Source organism: Salminus brasiliensis, chromosome 1, assembly GCF_030463535.1.
Source record: "Salminus brasiliensis chromosome 1, fSalBra1.hap2, whole genome shotgun sequence".
Classification (NCBI taxonomy): domain Eukaryota; kingdom Metazoa; phylum Chordata; class Actinopteri; order Characiformes; family Bryconidae; genus Salminus; species Salminus brasiliensis.
Window position 1 is genome coordinate 9,911,130 of NC_132878.1, and position 13,180 is coordinate 9,924,309.

General features: G+C 40.5%; 1 protein-coding gene across 1 annotated transcript in view; it reads left to right on the forward strand.

Moving 5' to 3' along the window:
- The window catches only part of myo19 (myosin XIX), a 28,892-nt gene that overhangs the window by 13,974 nt on the left and 1,738 nt on the right, over positions 1–13,180 (forward strand). The window contains exons 4-23 of the mRNA XM_072662841.1: positions 510–623; positions 840–966; positions 1,762–1,831; positions 1,964–2,066; positions 2,709–2,805; positions 2,895–2,971; positions 3,062–3,149; positions 4,007–4,175; positions 5,044–5,117; positions 5,233–5,468; positions 5,947–6,123; positions 6,919–7,059; positions 7,386–7,493; positions 7,874–7,944; positions 8,761–8,837; positions 9,876–10,027; positions 10,609–10,738; positions 10,853–10,938; positions 11,625–11,960; positions 12,829–13,180. The exon at positions 12,829–13,180 is cut by the window's right edge and continues 1,738 nt beyond it. Of these exons, the coding sequence (XP_072518942.1) occupies positions 510–623; positions 840–966; positions 1,762–1,831; positions 1,964–2,066; positions 2,709–2,805; positions 2,895–2,971; positions 3,062–3,149; positions 4,007–4,175; positions 5,044–5,117; positions 5,233–5,468; positions 5,947–6,123; positions 6,919–7,059; positions 7,386–7,493; positions 7,874–7,944; positions 8,761–8,837; positions 9,876–10,027; positions 10,609–10,738; positions 10,853–10,938; positions 11,625–11,960; positions 12,829–12,942 (2,547 nt within the window). The 3' untranslated portion in view covers positions 12,943–13,180. The remainder of the gene's footprint in view (positions 1–509; positions 624–839; positions 967–1,761; positions 1,832–1,963; positions 2,067–2,708; positions 2,806–2,894; positions 2,972–3,061; positions 3,150–4,006; positions 4,176–5,043; positions 5,118–5,232; positions 5,469–5,946; positions 6,124–6,918; positions 7,060–7,385; positions 7,494–7,873; positions 7,945–8,760; positions 8,838–9,875; positions 10,028–10,608; positions 10,739–10,852; positions 10,939–11,624; positions 11,961–12,828) is intronic.

Below are 13,180 nucleotides of genomic sequence, written 5' to 3' on the forward strand. Positions count from 1 at the left end.
CATAGCATATCACAGATCCAAATCCATCTCAGTAAGTTCATATCATGGCTCACTATCACATAGATGCCTCATCCAAAATGGTAATTTTACAGGAGAATGAAAAAAGACTTCTGAACTTTTAATGCAAGTTCCAGGACATTTTGGAGCATTTCTATTGGTCACTTTGCCTAAGTACTTCCAGGAGTAGTATGTGTTGAGAATTACGTATCCAAGTGTCCATCCTGACTTTTGTATTTGGCATAGTCTATTTTTTGGATTGTGGCTGTACAAACTAACTATGGATATTTTAAACCAGTGAAGCACTTTTGTAAGGCGCTCTGGAAAACAGCGTCCACTAAGTGCCCTCAATGTAAATGCTACATTCACCATGAAATTTGTGCACAATGTTAAGAACAACCAGATTCGCATTATGTCAAAAGTAAAAAAGCTGTCTTGCAAAATTGGAGATACAAAAGATGCGACAACATGTAACTGTGTTTAATTCAGTCTGAATGTCTGTCTTTGTGCAGGACTTTAAGCCACACATATTCATCGTAGCGGAGGAGGCGTATAGAAACGTGCAAGGCCAGGTGGAGCCTGTGAACCAATCACTAGTGGTCTCAGGGGAGAGCGGAGCTGGGAAGGTAGGTAGAGCTACTAAACATAGGGCCTTATTTTGCGTCTTCCTTCCCAAGATATATAAGAAAACAGCATGACCTGTGATCTTCATGCCTGTGAAGTCTGGTATAAAGATCAACGAATGTTCAGTTGCTTTTTTCAGTAAAAGTTAGCTTTATTAGTTATAACTGATTTAATTAGCATTGAATGTTGTTGATTTACCACACTTTGATTCTCTCCAGACGTGGACGTCACGCTGCTTGATGAAATACTACGCCACTGTGGCCGTCTCCTCCCAGAAGTGCCAGGACACCGTGGAGAGGATAGAGAGACGAGTGCTGGATTCCAACCCTGTTATGGAGGCCTTTGGTGAGGGAATAAGAGACTGAAGGAAGAGATAATGAATGAGAGAGTTCAGAGTGCAGTTAAGGTCAACAGACGAAAGTACAGAGGGATAAATAGAGGATTTTAGACAGATAAACTCAGAGCTTTTTAATCTCCGAGACATTTGGGAGATGGAGGGTACTACTGTGTTTACTGCTACATTTTTTTTACTTTTAGGACTCCCACAACTCTGGCAAATTCTTTAAAAAATAATAAAAAAAGGTTGTATGTATGAGATGTAAGTGTGATAAAATGATGCAGAATGAAGTTGCCTAGACCAAGGTACAACTGTATGTCCAAATGTTTGTGGACACCCCTTCTAATGAATGCATTCAGCTACTTTAAGTTGCACCCATTGCTGATGTTGCTGATGTGATAATAAAATAGGGCTCTCTGGAGATAACTTTTTGGCATCATTGCTAATGCCAGACATATGGAACTGTGTTCTCTTGTTGCTGAATGCAATCAAATCCATGCAACAATGCTCTAAAATCTAGTAGAAAGCCTCCCTGGACAGTGGAGACAGTTACTCCAACAAAATCAGGATTAGCTCTTTTAATATCATTGATTTCGGGGGAAAAAAACAAGCATGTGTCCCAATACTTTTGCCCCTATAGTGTGTGTGTGAAAGGTTAAAGATGCTTCTTATTTCTGACACTGAGTTTAAATGTCCATTTGTGATCATGTCCCATGTTTGGCCATGTCCCATGTCCAAGCATGTCCAAGCATGTCCCATGTTCAAATTCTGTGTTTGGTTTCTCACGTTCTCCTTCCTTGCAGGAAATGCTTGCACTCTGCGCAACAACAACAGCAGTCGCTTCGGAAAGTACATTCAGCTCCAGCTAAACAGGTCATTCCCGTTACACCTCTGTTTGTTTACACTGTGACCTTGATTTACAAAGTTCTGCACCGACACCTGATTAGAGATAATGCCGGTTAGAATAACCTATAATGGATGTTGTGGCCTCCTTGTGTCTTGCAGTTCTCAGCTGCTAGTAGGGGCTTCAGTGCAGACGTATCTGCTGGAGAAGACCAGGGTGGCCTTTCAAGCTCCTAACGAGAGGAACTTCCATATATTCTACCAGGTGAATACGAGGCCATGTTTATACAGTGCCTCAAAGTAGGACATAGTGCACTCTTTATACAATCACTCCTGTTCAGCAAGATTGTCCTCATATAAACCAATAATGTAGCTTTGATTATTGCAGTCAGAAGAAGTTGTAGGTTCGACACAAATGTGAGAGTTTTGCCTAAATTAATTCATTAATGCCATGCGGGCAGCATGACCTGGGACTCAGAACTAGCGAACCTCAGGTCATAGTGGCAGTGCCTTAGTCTGCTGGACCACTCAGAGCCCCCTTGCCAAAATAACCTTAGGGTTAAGGTTAGCCTAACCATGGAGTGATTTTGCCCTAACCTTAACCCTAATCAAATGAAATGTTATTCTGAGTGTTATATTTATACCTAATTAGTCTACCTTCTAAGTTTTTCTCAACCCTTAACTGAAATCTTGTGTGATTGCGGAAACTAGGTAGAAGTTTTAATGCAAATTCATGTCCTTACCTGCTAGATTTTAAATGTGTGTTAGATCATGATGAGGCTTCGATTTGATTGTATTATCCTTATTTCCTTTTCTTTATGCGAATAGATATAATAAAACAGACCTGTACGTGCTCTTCACTATAATGATTGTGTCATTTTTTTCTTCTGCTTGATCTGTTGTTCAGATGATGAAAGGGGCTTCAGAGAAACAGAGGCAGGAGTGGGAGATGCCATGTGACCAAAGATTTGCCTGGTTGCCAAATGCAGACAAAACCTTAGAAGGTTTGAACTCCTCTATATACATGGATTTAAGATGGTTTAGGATGTTGTGATGGATGAGCAAAGTAACGTTTTATGTAATATCTCCATAGAGGACTGCCTCCAGGAGACTGTGGATGGCATGATCAGCCTAGGCATTGATGCAGAGAAACGGGCACAAATCTTCAGGGTAGGCTATGAAAGAAGGTGCTTTTACTATCACAGAGGTGCTTTGCCCCCTCCCTGCCTTTTCATGCTTTTTGCAAAATGTAATGTGCAGATCCTAGCGGGTATTCTACAGCTGGGGAATGTGAACTTCAGTCCTGCCTCAGAGTCTCAGCCCTGTGACCTCGACGAACAGTCCAAAGGTAGGTAGGCAAAGACAGCTCTCATGCTGTTCAAATGAAACACTATCAACCCTGTTATTTTGCCTCAGAGCAGGACATTTATAAAAAAAACTAGACACTGGTGGTTTAAGGCCCTGCTGACAGCTCACCAAAGCCATATGTTATAGCAAAGTTTTAACACTAACAGAAACACTGTAATTATTCTTAAAGTCTTAGTGCTGTTGTCTTCTGGTTGTGTCCTCTCAGCGTGATGTGCTGTTAGCAGGCTGGAGATATTGTATCTGGTTAGCTTTCACTCGCTCGCTCTCAAGTCTTACCACTGAAAAATAAGCCTGTCCTCTTCCTTCAGAGGTGTGTTCAGCTCCAGTTTGGTTCAGTTCAGGTAGCCTAGTTTGTTTTTGAGGAGGTGAAGTGGAGGATGAAAGGGGAGATGGTAAAAACTCATGTCAGAGAGTTAGCTTTTAGTCTAGTGTAGATTCTGGTTTGCTCCCCTGGCTTTTGCTTTGCTGCAGTCTGAAATTGAGATCCTCTGTTCCTGATCAATGGACCAGGAAAAGCCATGGTCATGAGACCTGGTTTTCATAGCAACCCATATACTCACAACTAGCAGAGTCTGGAAGTGATGAGCTGCTCTCCATTACATACATGTTGAGGGTTTTGGAATTTGCTTGTTTCTCAGCTCTGTTTTGATTTTGCCAAATTTTCTTTCGAAAAAGGACACAACAGTGTTTGAGATTCATAATACGTCACTTTAAATTACGCTAAAGAAAATATAGCTTGTCTGAATTTGGCCAGCATGCTGCTGATATTTTCAGCTTATATTCTTGGCATATGTTTTTCATTGCTTTAAGTCTAACTGACTGTGTGTATGTTTGTAGATTTCCTCAAGAAGACCGCAGCCCTGCTGCAGGTGCCCACAGAGGAGCTTCAGGAGTGTGTGACTGTGCGGACTTTGCGTGCAGGCAAACAGAACGTCTTGCTCAAACCCTGCTCTCAAAGCGAGTGCATCATCCGCAGAGACTGCCTCGCTAAAGTCATCTACGCACAGTGAGCCACACTACACTACTCTGCACTGCATTAGCACAGGGCTGCGTGCTGGGGACAGGTTTAGCCTAGAGATATCAGAGTCATCTTAGGCTGTGAGTTTAAGGCTGTTATGACTATTTTATGTGGCAATACTGTGTTTGTAAACTTAGGCAAATCACATTTAGACACCGTTCCCCTCAGGATATATCTTTGTGCTTTTTAACAATTAATTTTTTTTCTTTCTGCAGTGACATTAATGCAAAAAAGTACTGGAAGCTTGTGTCCATTATTTATCATTGTGCAGATTTCCTTTTTTCTAATGAATGTCTTCAGCTACTTTATGTTGCACCAATTGCTTACACAAACAGCTTGTCTAGTCCCTGTAGAGAAGTACTGTTTATAAAATGGGACTCTTAATATGAGCAGATAAACATGAACTTATTCGCTGATGCTATGGGTGGGTTAGATACCCCCCCCCCAGCACTGAGGAGTGGAACTAGGCTCTTTGGAATGATTGCGCTCAATCACAAACTTTTAGGATGAGTTAGAGATGAGGTGGGATGCTAAACATCCTGACCTTGCTTTTGTCGCTCAATGCAATCAGCTCCTTACAGCAATGCTCCACAGTCTAGTAGAAAGCCTTCTGCCCTGGACAGGAGAGACAGTTACACCAACAGAAGTAGGATAAGCTCTTACCTAAGATCCCACATACGTGGGACTCATCTCCCTATACTTGAGATTGAAGTCTTAAGGTACAAGGTAGGCGTGAAAGCACGCCAAGGGTCTAAAATCTAGGCCTTGTGTGTTATGGAAGAAGAGCATTTGTGGTCATGGAGGTTGTTAATGATGCATATTATTAATTTGCATGTCTTTTTGCTTTGTCTGACAGGCTTTTTGAATGGTTGGTCAACTTCATCAACAACAGCATGAGTGCAGACAACTCCAAGTGGAGCAACTTCATTGGTATATAACCTACTCCTCTATTACCATCTGCCTACCTACCTGTATGTGAACCAACTGCCTCAGACTGGATGCTCTATTTGTTCCTAATCTAATCCATGGTTGGCACCCTTTGTAGGCCTTTTGGATGTATACGGCTTTGAGTGCTTCCTGCTGAATAACCTGGAGCAGCTGTGCATAAACTATGCCAATGAAAAGCTGCAGCAGCACTTTGTGGCACATTACCTGAAGGCCCAGCAGGAGGAGTATGTGGCTGAAGGCCTACAGTGGTCTTTTGTCCGCTACCAAGACAACCAGAGCTGCCTGGACCTAATTGAGGGAAGCCCTACCAGCATCTTCTCCTTACTTAATGAGGTCTATATTGAACCTGATATCTTTTTTGTACCAAGTAAGGATGGGCAGTATGGCAAAAACTTAAAACTTCATGATACACCATTTATTTATTTAGTTTTGCGAGGATTGATCATTTGGAATAATTGCAATGCATCGGATAAACGATTTTTAAAAACCTTTATTTAAGTTAATATAATATGCTACGAAAATCATATTGTGGAGTATTGTAACACAGTAATGATAATATCATCATATCGCCCACCCCTACTGTGAAATATTGTATTTTGTGTTGTTGCATAGTGTGTCTTATTGTCTATATTAAGTCTGTTGTAGTGTAGTGCATTATCATTGTCCTGCATCTCCATTTTTCACTTTGACATAATGTAAATCTGGCTCTTATTTACATTCTGTCCAAAAGGAGGAGGTTTTTTCCTTCTCCTGTAAAGCTTTAATTTTGGAGATTTTACAATGGACTTTCCCTGCTCCCACCCTCTTCCAGGAATGTCGCTTGAACAGGCCATCCGATGCTAAGCAGTTTCGGGTGCGTCTAGAGAAGGAACTCTCTGGCAACACCAGGATGAGCTGGGATAAATTCAGCAAACAGCCACACTTTATCGTGGCCCACTATGCAGGAAACGTTAGCTACCAGATTGAGGGCATGATGGAGAAGAATAAGGTATTGTTTTATTACATACTACCATTCAAAAGATTGGAATCGTTGTTTTCAATAAAATATATGTAATTTATTTGCAGAAGTATGTATAAATACCATCTGGTGTGTTGTTCATAATACTATGATTATTTAGAGTTTAGAGTATTTAGAGTTTTTTGATGATATTTAATATTCTATGTGTGTGTGTGTGGGGGGGGGGTATTCTTGGATGCATCTCAACGTGGATGATTCTGAATTGATTGTCAAAAATGGATTCTCTAAATGGGTGATTCTGAATCGATTCACTTTCAAAGCTGTTGCCTTGAAAGGCTTTCTCTAGTGGGATGGGTGAGTGTTTTAAGGGCATAAATAAAAGTAGTGAGGACTGTTGCATAACAGTTCTGCGGGTACAGAAATTGGGCTGTTTTACAGCTCTGTTTTACAGACAACAGCATTTGAGGTTTATGATATGTCAGTTTAATTAATCAAACTCTCATTATTCAACTACACCAAGATAAATACAGTTGTCCACTCTGGGGCCACTTTAAATCTACATTGCGATTTCAATGCCTTAAACACTAATGCATTTCATATTATATTGTATTATATAAGATAATAAGCTTCGCTGGAACTTATAAGAAGCTGGTTAGAAGCTGGAAGAATCCCCCCCCCATACACAGATTTTTCTGAATGAAAAAGCAGAAATTCAGCAGGTCATAAAAGCACATATACAAAGAAACCCTTTTAGTCTGTTGAGCTGTAAACGGACCTCTCTTTTCTTGGCTTTGACGTCTACTGCATTTATGTGGGTATATGTAGGATCCAGTCCCACCCGAACTTCTCAGCTTACTGCAGAAGTCAGAGGATCCTTTGCTGCAGAGTCTGTTCGCTGCCTGGGACACGGAGGGAAACGGCTCCCGGCCCCACAGCAAAGTCGTCACCGTCGTCTCCAAATTCAAGGTAAAGCAGAGGATAAATTAAATGGCACATGTACAGTTAGGTCTTGGTTGAGAATGTGGACTGGCGTGATAAATTTTACATTATTAAAGGATTATGCAGTGTTATATACAAATATGCAGTGTTGCTCAGTTTTCACAAGCAGTCTGGTGCCTGCTACAGTGACCGTAGCATAGTGCAATCAAATTCTCACAGTGAGTGCAGTAAAATTACAGTCAGTGGAGCATCAGAATGATTCTGAAGCTGTTGGTTTAAGGTATAAATGCTGCATTAAATGTTCCTTTAAGAAATCCTGGGTAAAATAAACATATTTATACTTTGGTGTTCAGAACTCATTGGAGAGTTTGATGAAGATTCTGCACAGCACCACCCCACACTACACTCGTTGCATTAAACCCAACCCTGACTGCAGGCCGCTTACCTTCAAGAAGGAAGAGGTGAGTGCAACCAATTCTTTAATTTTCTCCTGAACATTTTCTCACTTTCTGGAAATATTACATTTAAATGACATTTTCCATTTACATTACAGTGCTTTTGCTGTGACGTTAACAGAAACACCCTATTACATAAACCTTCACGCATTACATTTAGTCAAAGTTATTATGTTATAATAATTAAATGCAAGACAAATGTAGGTTGTGGCCCAGTTAGGACACAGTGCAAACATGTAGACTTTGACTGTTTATCACCATTGTAGTCCCATACATACATAAAATAACTGGAAGGGCTAATGGTAGGAATTTGTATCTGGGAGGTTTGCCGTTCATTTATTATTTTTTTAAAATCCATTTGTTTTCTCTATTAAATATGTTCTCAGGTGATCACACAGCTGGAGGCCTGCGGTATAGTGGAGACCATCCACATCAGTGCAGCAGGTTTCCCCATTAGGTAATGCATCGCACTGTTCTAATGCCAGACCTGCACAATATGACTGTAGCATTTCTAACATCAACAACAACATCTTTAATTGGGGGGGAAAAAACAAGATTTCAGTGAAATCAACTAAAGGGTCAAATATACATACACCTTATTAGATAATTAATGTGCTGTTGGAAGTGAACTGTTAAGCAGGGTGGTAGGAGCCTGCTCAAGGGCTGTTTCTGGTGCATTGCAGAAAGGAATGATGATTGAGGAAGACCACCTTAAAATATCTCAGTATAACCTCAAAACATCACCTAGACAATTAAAGCTGGGGAGCTTGGTTGTTCCAACAGGACAATGACTCTAATCACACACACCAAAAGTGATTGTGGAGTGGCTACAGCAGGCTAACGTTAAGATATGGCAAGGTCCTGACCTCAGCTATCGAAATTATGTGGGCTGTGCTTACCTATTACTTGCCTATTCTGCTTATTCAAGTAGCTTGATGTATTTTTTTGACCCTGTATATATAGTTGATGTATATCTGTATATTATAATATGAATTCTTTGTTTTTTTTAAGAACCTCCCCCATGCACACATCCATAAACACAGCTTTTTTGTCCCATATTAAAGATGTATGTATGTATAAAAAGAACAGTTTAAAGAAATTATTGAAAGCCCAACTTCCCACCACTGAATTAATGTACGAGCTTCTGTTGTACCTACATTTTTTCCTATTTTATTAGATACTTTGTAGTTACATAGATAAATAAAATGGTCAATAAATGTATTAAACTGGCAACTTGCACACATTCACACAAATGAATCCATTATTTGTACAGGGTTGCCTATGACAGTTTCCTCCAGCGATATGGGCTGATAACCAACACCAGGCTCCCTGCTCAGATAAACAAGGACGGTAAGGGCATTTTATCTATAAAAAGCCACAAAGTCACACAGCCTGTTTTTCTGACGTAGATCCTCTTATTCTCTCTCAGCCATTCTCTTTGAATCTTCTTTAATGTCAGTAATCCCATCTTGTTTTTCCTCTCTTCCACTGTCCTTAGAAATTAAATAAACTGGTGATTAAAATGGGACTGTATAGTTAAAACAGGTAAATGACTGCATGCTTTTTGTAGAGGTGCATGTAACAGATGTTTGTGTGCAGTGCCTAACAAATCGCCCTCATGTTTATGTTGGTAATGGTCGTGTTGTACACATTGCATCACTGGAAACCATGTCTGCACCAGTTGATCTTCATTGTTAGTGGCTTGGTTTTGCACATGCTAGCTTGCACAGTACAAACATCATACTTGTGTATGGTGGCGCTGTTTGTCATCCATGGCTAATAGGACGCTTATTTCATACATAAAAAGCAGACATCAGTGGGTAGGTGTGCACAGTGTGTATATCAGTATCTGGATATTATTCACTGATGTTTGAGAAAGTTGAATTATTATAGGAATTACATACATTGATTTCAAACAACAATTTAGCACCACTGGTCAAAATTAGTTCTGGGATTTCCATTCTTTACAACTCATTACATTTAAGCATATTTGAAAACAACATTGTCACTCGCACACAATATTAGACTCAATTTACTGGACCTTTCTGGAAGGAACACTGTTAAATAATATGCTTGGAAACTTTAACAGTTATATCTGCTATAGCTATATTAAGTACTTTTACTTTTAATTAAATATTTACTCCAATTAAATGTGTTTAAAAAAACACATTTAACTGATCAAACAGTATGCTTACTCCCCATGTCTGGTCATAGCTTTGTAATAAAAAATCTTCATAGCAAATCTTCAGCCCAGTAATTCCATAAAATTTCTGTTGTTGAGCGTTTTGAGAGTGTCCTGGAAAAAGGAACCAGCTGTTGGGTACAGCCCACCAGTTTGTGGTGAGCTTGGCTACAATAACTGTTTTTTTCCCCTTCTCTGCTGTTTAGGATGTGAGAGTGGAGAGGAGGCCAGTCTAGGTCCTGCTGTGCAGACCGTTGTGAACACAGTGCTGAGGTCATCTGACCCCTCCACATACACAAACAACAACAATCTGATGGTGCACTGTGGGAAAACCAAAGTGTTCCTGACACATGCCATGGTACGGCAAAACATATACATATATTAAATATAGATGTAGTTATTAAATATGTCTAGTACTTTTCATTTCTCACCATTTTACTTATTATATTTAGCAATGTAATAATGGCCGCATTCACACAGCAGGGAAAATGGCCCAAATCCAGTATATTTATTTATTTTTAAGGCTGTTCACATTATCATTTTAATGTTACCCATGTCCAACATTTGTCTAAACAGTTTACACTTCTAAACTGACACCCACTGCTCTCTTCAGCGCACATTTATGATATGTGTTGCATAGTCGTGTTTCAGATATTGGAAATATTGGATTTCAGTTCCACAGATCCTGTGTGTTATTTGCCATTCACACTTCCACACCAATTGGAAATATTGGATTTGGGACACCTGCCGTATGAATGTAGCCAATAAGTAGTGTTATATTGCTTGACTAGATTTACACTGATGCAACTGCCAAGACCAGTGTGCCATATCAATATTTTTAGGTAATAAAAATATATATGTAAAAGTAATTGAGGTTCATTTCGCAGATATTTTGCAGTGTATGCTGAAATATCTCCCACTATGTGTGTCTTGCTATAGTTGGAGCTGTTGGAGGAGCAGAGAGGCAGAGTGCGCTCTCAGAAGGCCTTCAGCATCCAGTGCTGCTGGCGTAGGCACCAAATGCGCCAGCGAGCCATAAAGACACGATCTGCCACTCTTATACAAGCAGGTACACCATCCACACGTATAACTAATAGGAATGAAATTAAGGCTTCTAGATGACCACTTCCATTGTGTCCATCACACACATATGAACACTTCAGCTATCTCTCTGTTTCTTCAGGGGTGCGGGCCTGGCTGGTCAGGAGAGAGGTGAGGAGATGGCACAAAGCTGCCTCAGTCATCCAGGCTAAATGGAGGTCTTGGAGGGTGAGTACTTCAAACTAGGAATCTCAATCCAGTTCTGAGTCTTTGTTTTAACCACAGTGTTGAGGGCGCCATCTGGTGTCCTCACGTTGCCATTGTTGGCCATCCGACAACAGTGTGGACATTCTCAGAAGGTAAATAAAAGAGTTGAGAGTCTGCAGTGTGAAGCTATTTTACAGTGGAATGTGAAAACAGACCATAATATCTGACCTTTTTTTAAACCCTCACTGAAACGCTCTGTTTTACCAGCGGGAGAACCAGAGAACAACTTGCCTTCCTCTGTTTTTAACCTGGAACTGAAGAGCCCATTTAGTATCGCGTGGAGGCTAATGCTAATGCTAACACGCACACACGCTATAGAAACCCAGATCACACACAGCACATTCACCCACTATAAACCAGTCATTACACACCAGTAGACCAACAACAAATATCACTACAGAGTGTGTACCACTACACACACTCGCAGGAATCAGTCAGTCCGGAATGTCTCAGTATAGAAGCTCCTTTACAACACTGCAGTCATATCATTTCCTTGGGGGGCATAATAACCTGACCAGACATCCCTACTTCAACTGTTTTATATTTGGGGTCTTTTTGGTCTAATTTCATTAATGTTTCTTTTTTTTTTTTTACTTCATAAACCTAGTTCTCATGTGTTTTCTTGCTTTCTCTGTTTCTCTCTTCAGGCTCTGATGGACGCTCTGGCTGAGGCAGAGCTGGACGATGCTGAGGACCTGCATGAAGAAGAGGAATCCTGTTCTCTGCCCCCGCTGGACCCTCTGCTGAAGGAGCGAGGCTCTGTTCAGCTCTCCAGTATCCCCGAGCCTGTGGCAGTGCGTGGCTGGCCACTGGGGCTGGCTATGGCCTCCACCCCAAACATCACGGTGGCCTTTACCGCCACTGGCTTCCAGAAGGTCATGTCCTTGATGGCCACCCTGAAGATCCCCTTCAGGCATGGAGAGTATAAGGTGGAGACCAACCAGTTCGACCAGGGTGTGGCCTCCATCAGGGCCCAGCCACGGGTAAGACCTGAAAATGAACCTACTTGGCCAGTTAGTAGTGGTTTTTTAGATTTATTTTGTTTTAAATTATTAAAGGTGCAACAGTGGATTGTGATAAAATGCTCTCAGGGCCTTAATACATTGACCGTAACTGATTAAGACGTTAGTAATATACCTTTTCAAACTAATTTACTGGTCTTGTACAGATTACTGATGGCATTAACATGCTTGACCAGTCAGTGTTTTCTCTGATATTAGCTTGGCAGGCAACAACCAAGACAATGGGTCAGATGTGTCCCAGCAACTAGACTTTGGGAAAGGGAATAGCCTGCCGAGTGTAGTGTTCCAAAAACAGTCCAAAATCACCACAAACGGTGTCTGAAAAAGGCCATGTCAAATATGTCCCATTTTTATGCCATTTATTTGCATTGTTTTTGGCGTGTAGATTATTGGTCTATTAATAAATAAATAAACACATTAATGATAAAGCAATATAGAATCAAATACTGAAAAAATGAAAAAATAAATACAATTACAAATGTAATAATGTAATCTAAATGTATAATTGCAAGATGCTATGAATCATAATCTCTCAGATCTGAGCTTTACATCTACATGTTGATCTGCTGTACTAATGAAGAATGTACAGTTTCATTATAATAAATTGCTGTATTTTGATGGTTTGACATTACATTACAATTATTTGATCACATTGGTCAAGGATTCTGGACACTTCATGCCAAACCTCTGACACTTTTAGTTATTTTTTTTATACATTTAATTTGCAGTAGAAGTAATGACCTCTCCTCTTTATTCTAACACTAGGCATTCCTGATTTGCTCTGGCTATCAGTGATTTGTAACCGACTGTGTTGTGCTCACCTCTGCAGGGCTCTGTGAAGCTCCACATGCGCCGCTCTCCTTTGCGCTACGCCGACATGCACCCCAGGCATGATCCGGATGGGGTGACTGGTCTCAACCAGATCCTGCTAGAGAGTGTGTAGTCCTCATCCACTAATCCTCATGGCTCAATACCAAAACAAGCTTTAGTCCAAGCAGTGCATCTTTAAAAGCACAAGTAAGATCAACTGTGGGAGAGGATTCATGATGCTGCCTTATTTGAGTTCAGCTGTATATGTTCTGGAGAATGCATTTGTGCCTTCTGTATGTACTGTAGGCCTTTTTACATAGATATTTATATTTATTCAGAATAATGATAGATGGGTTCTCAAGCCAATGGCA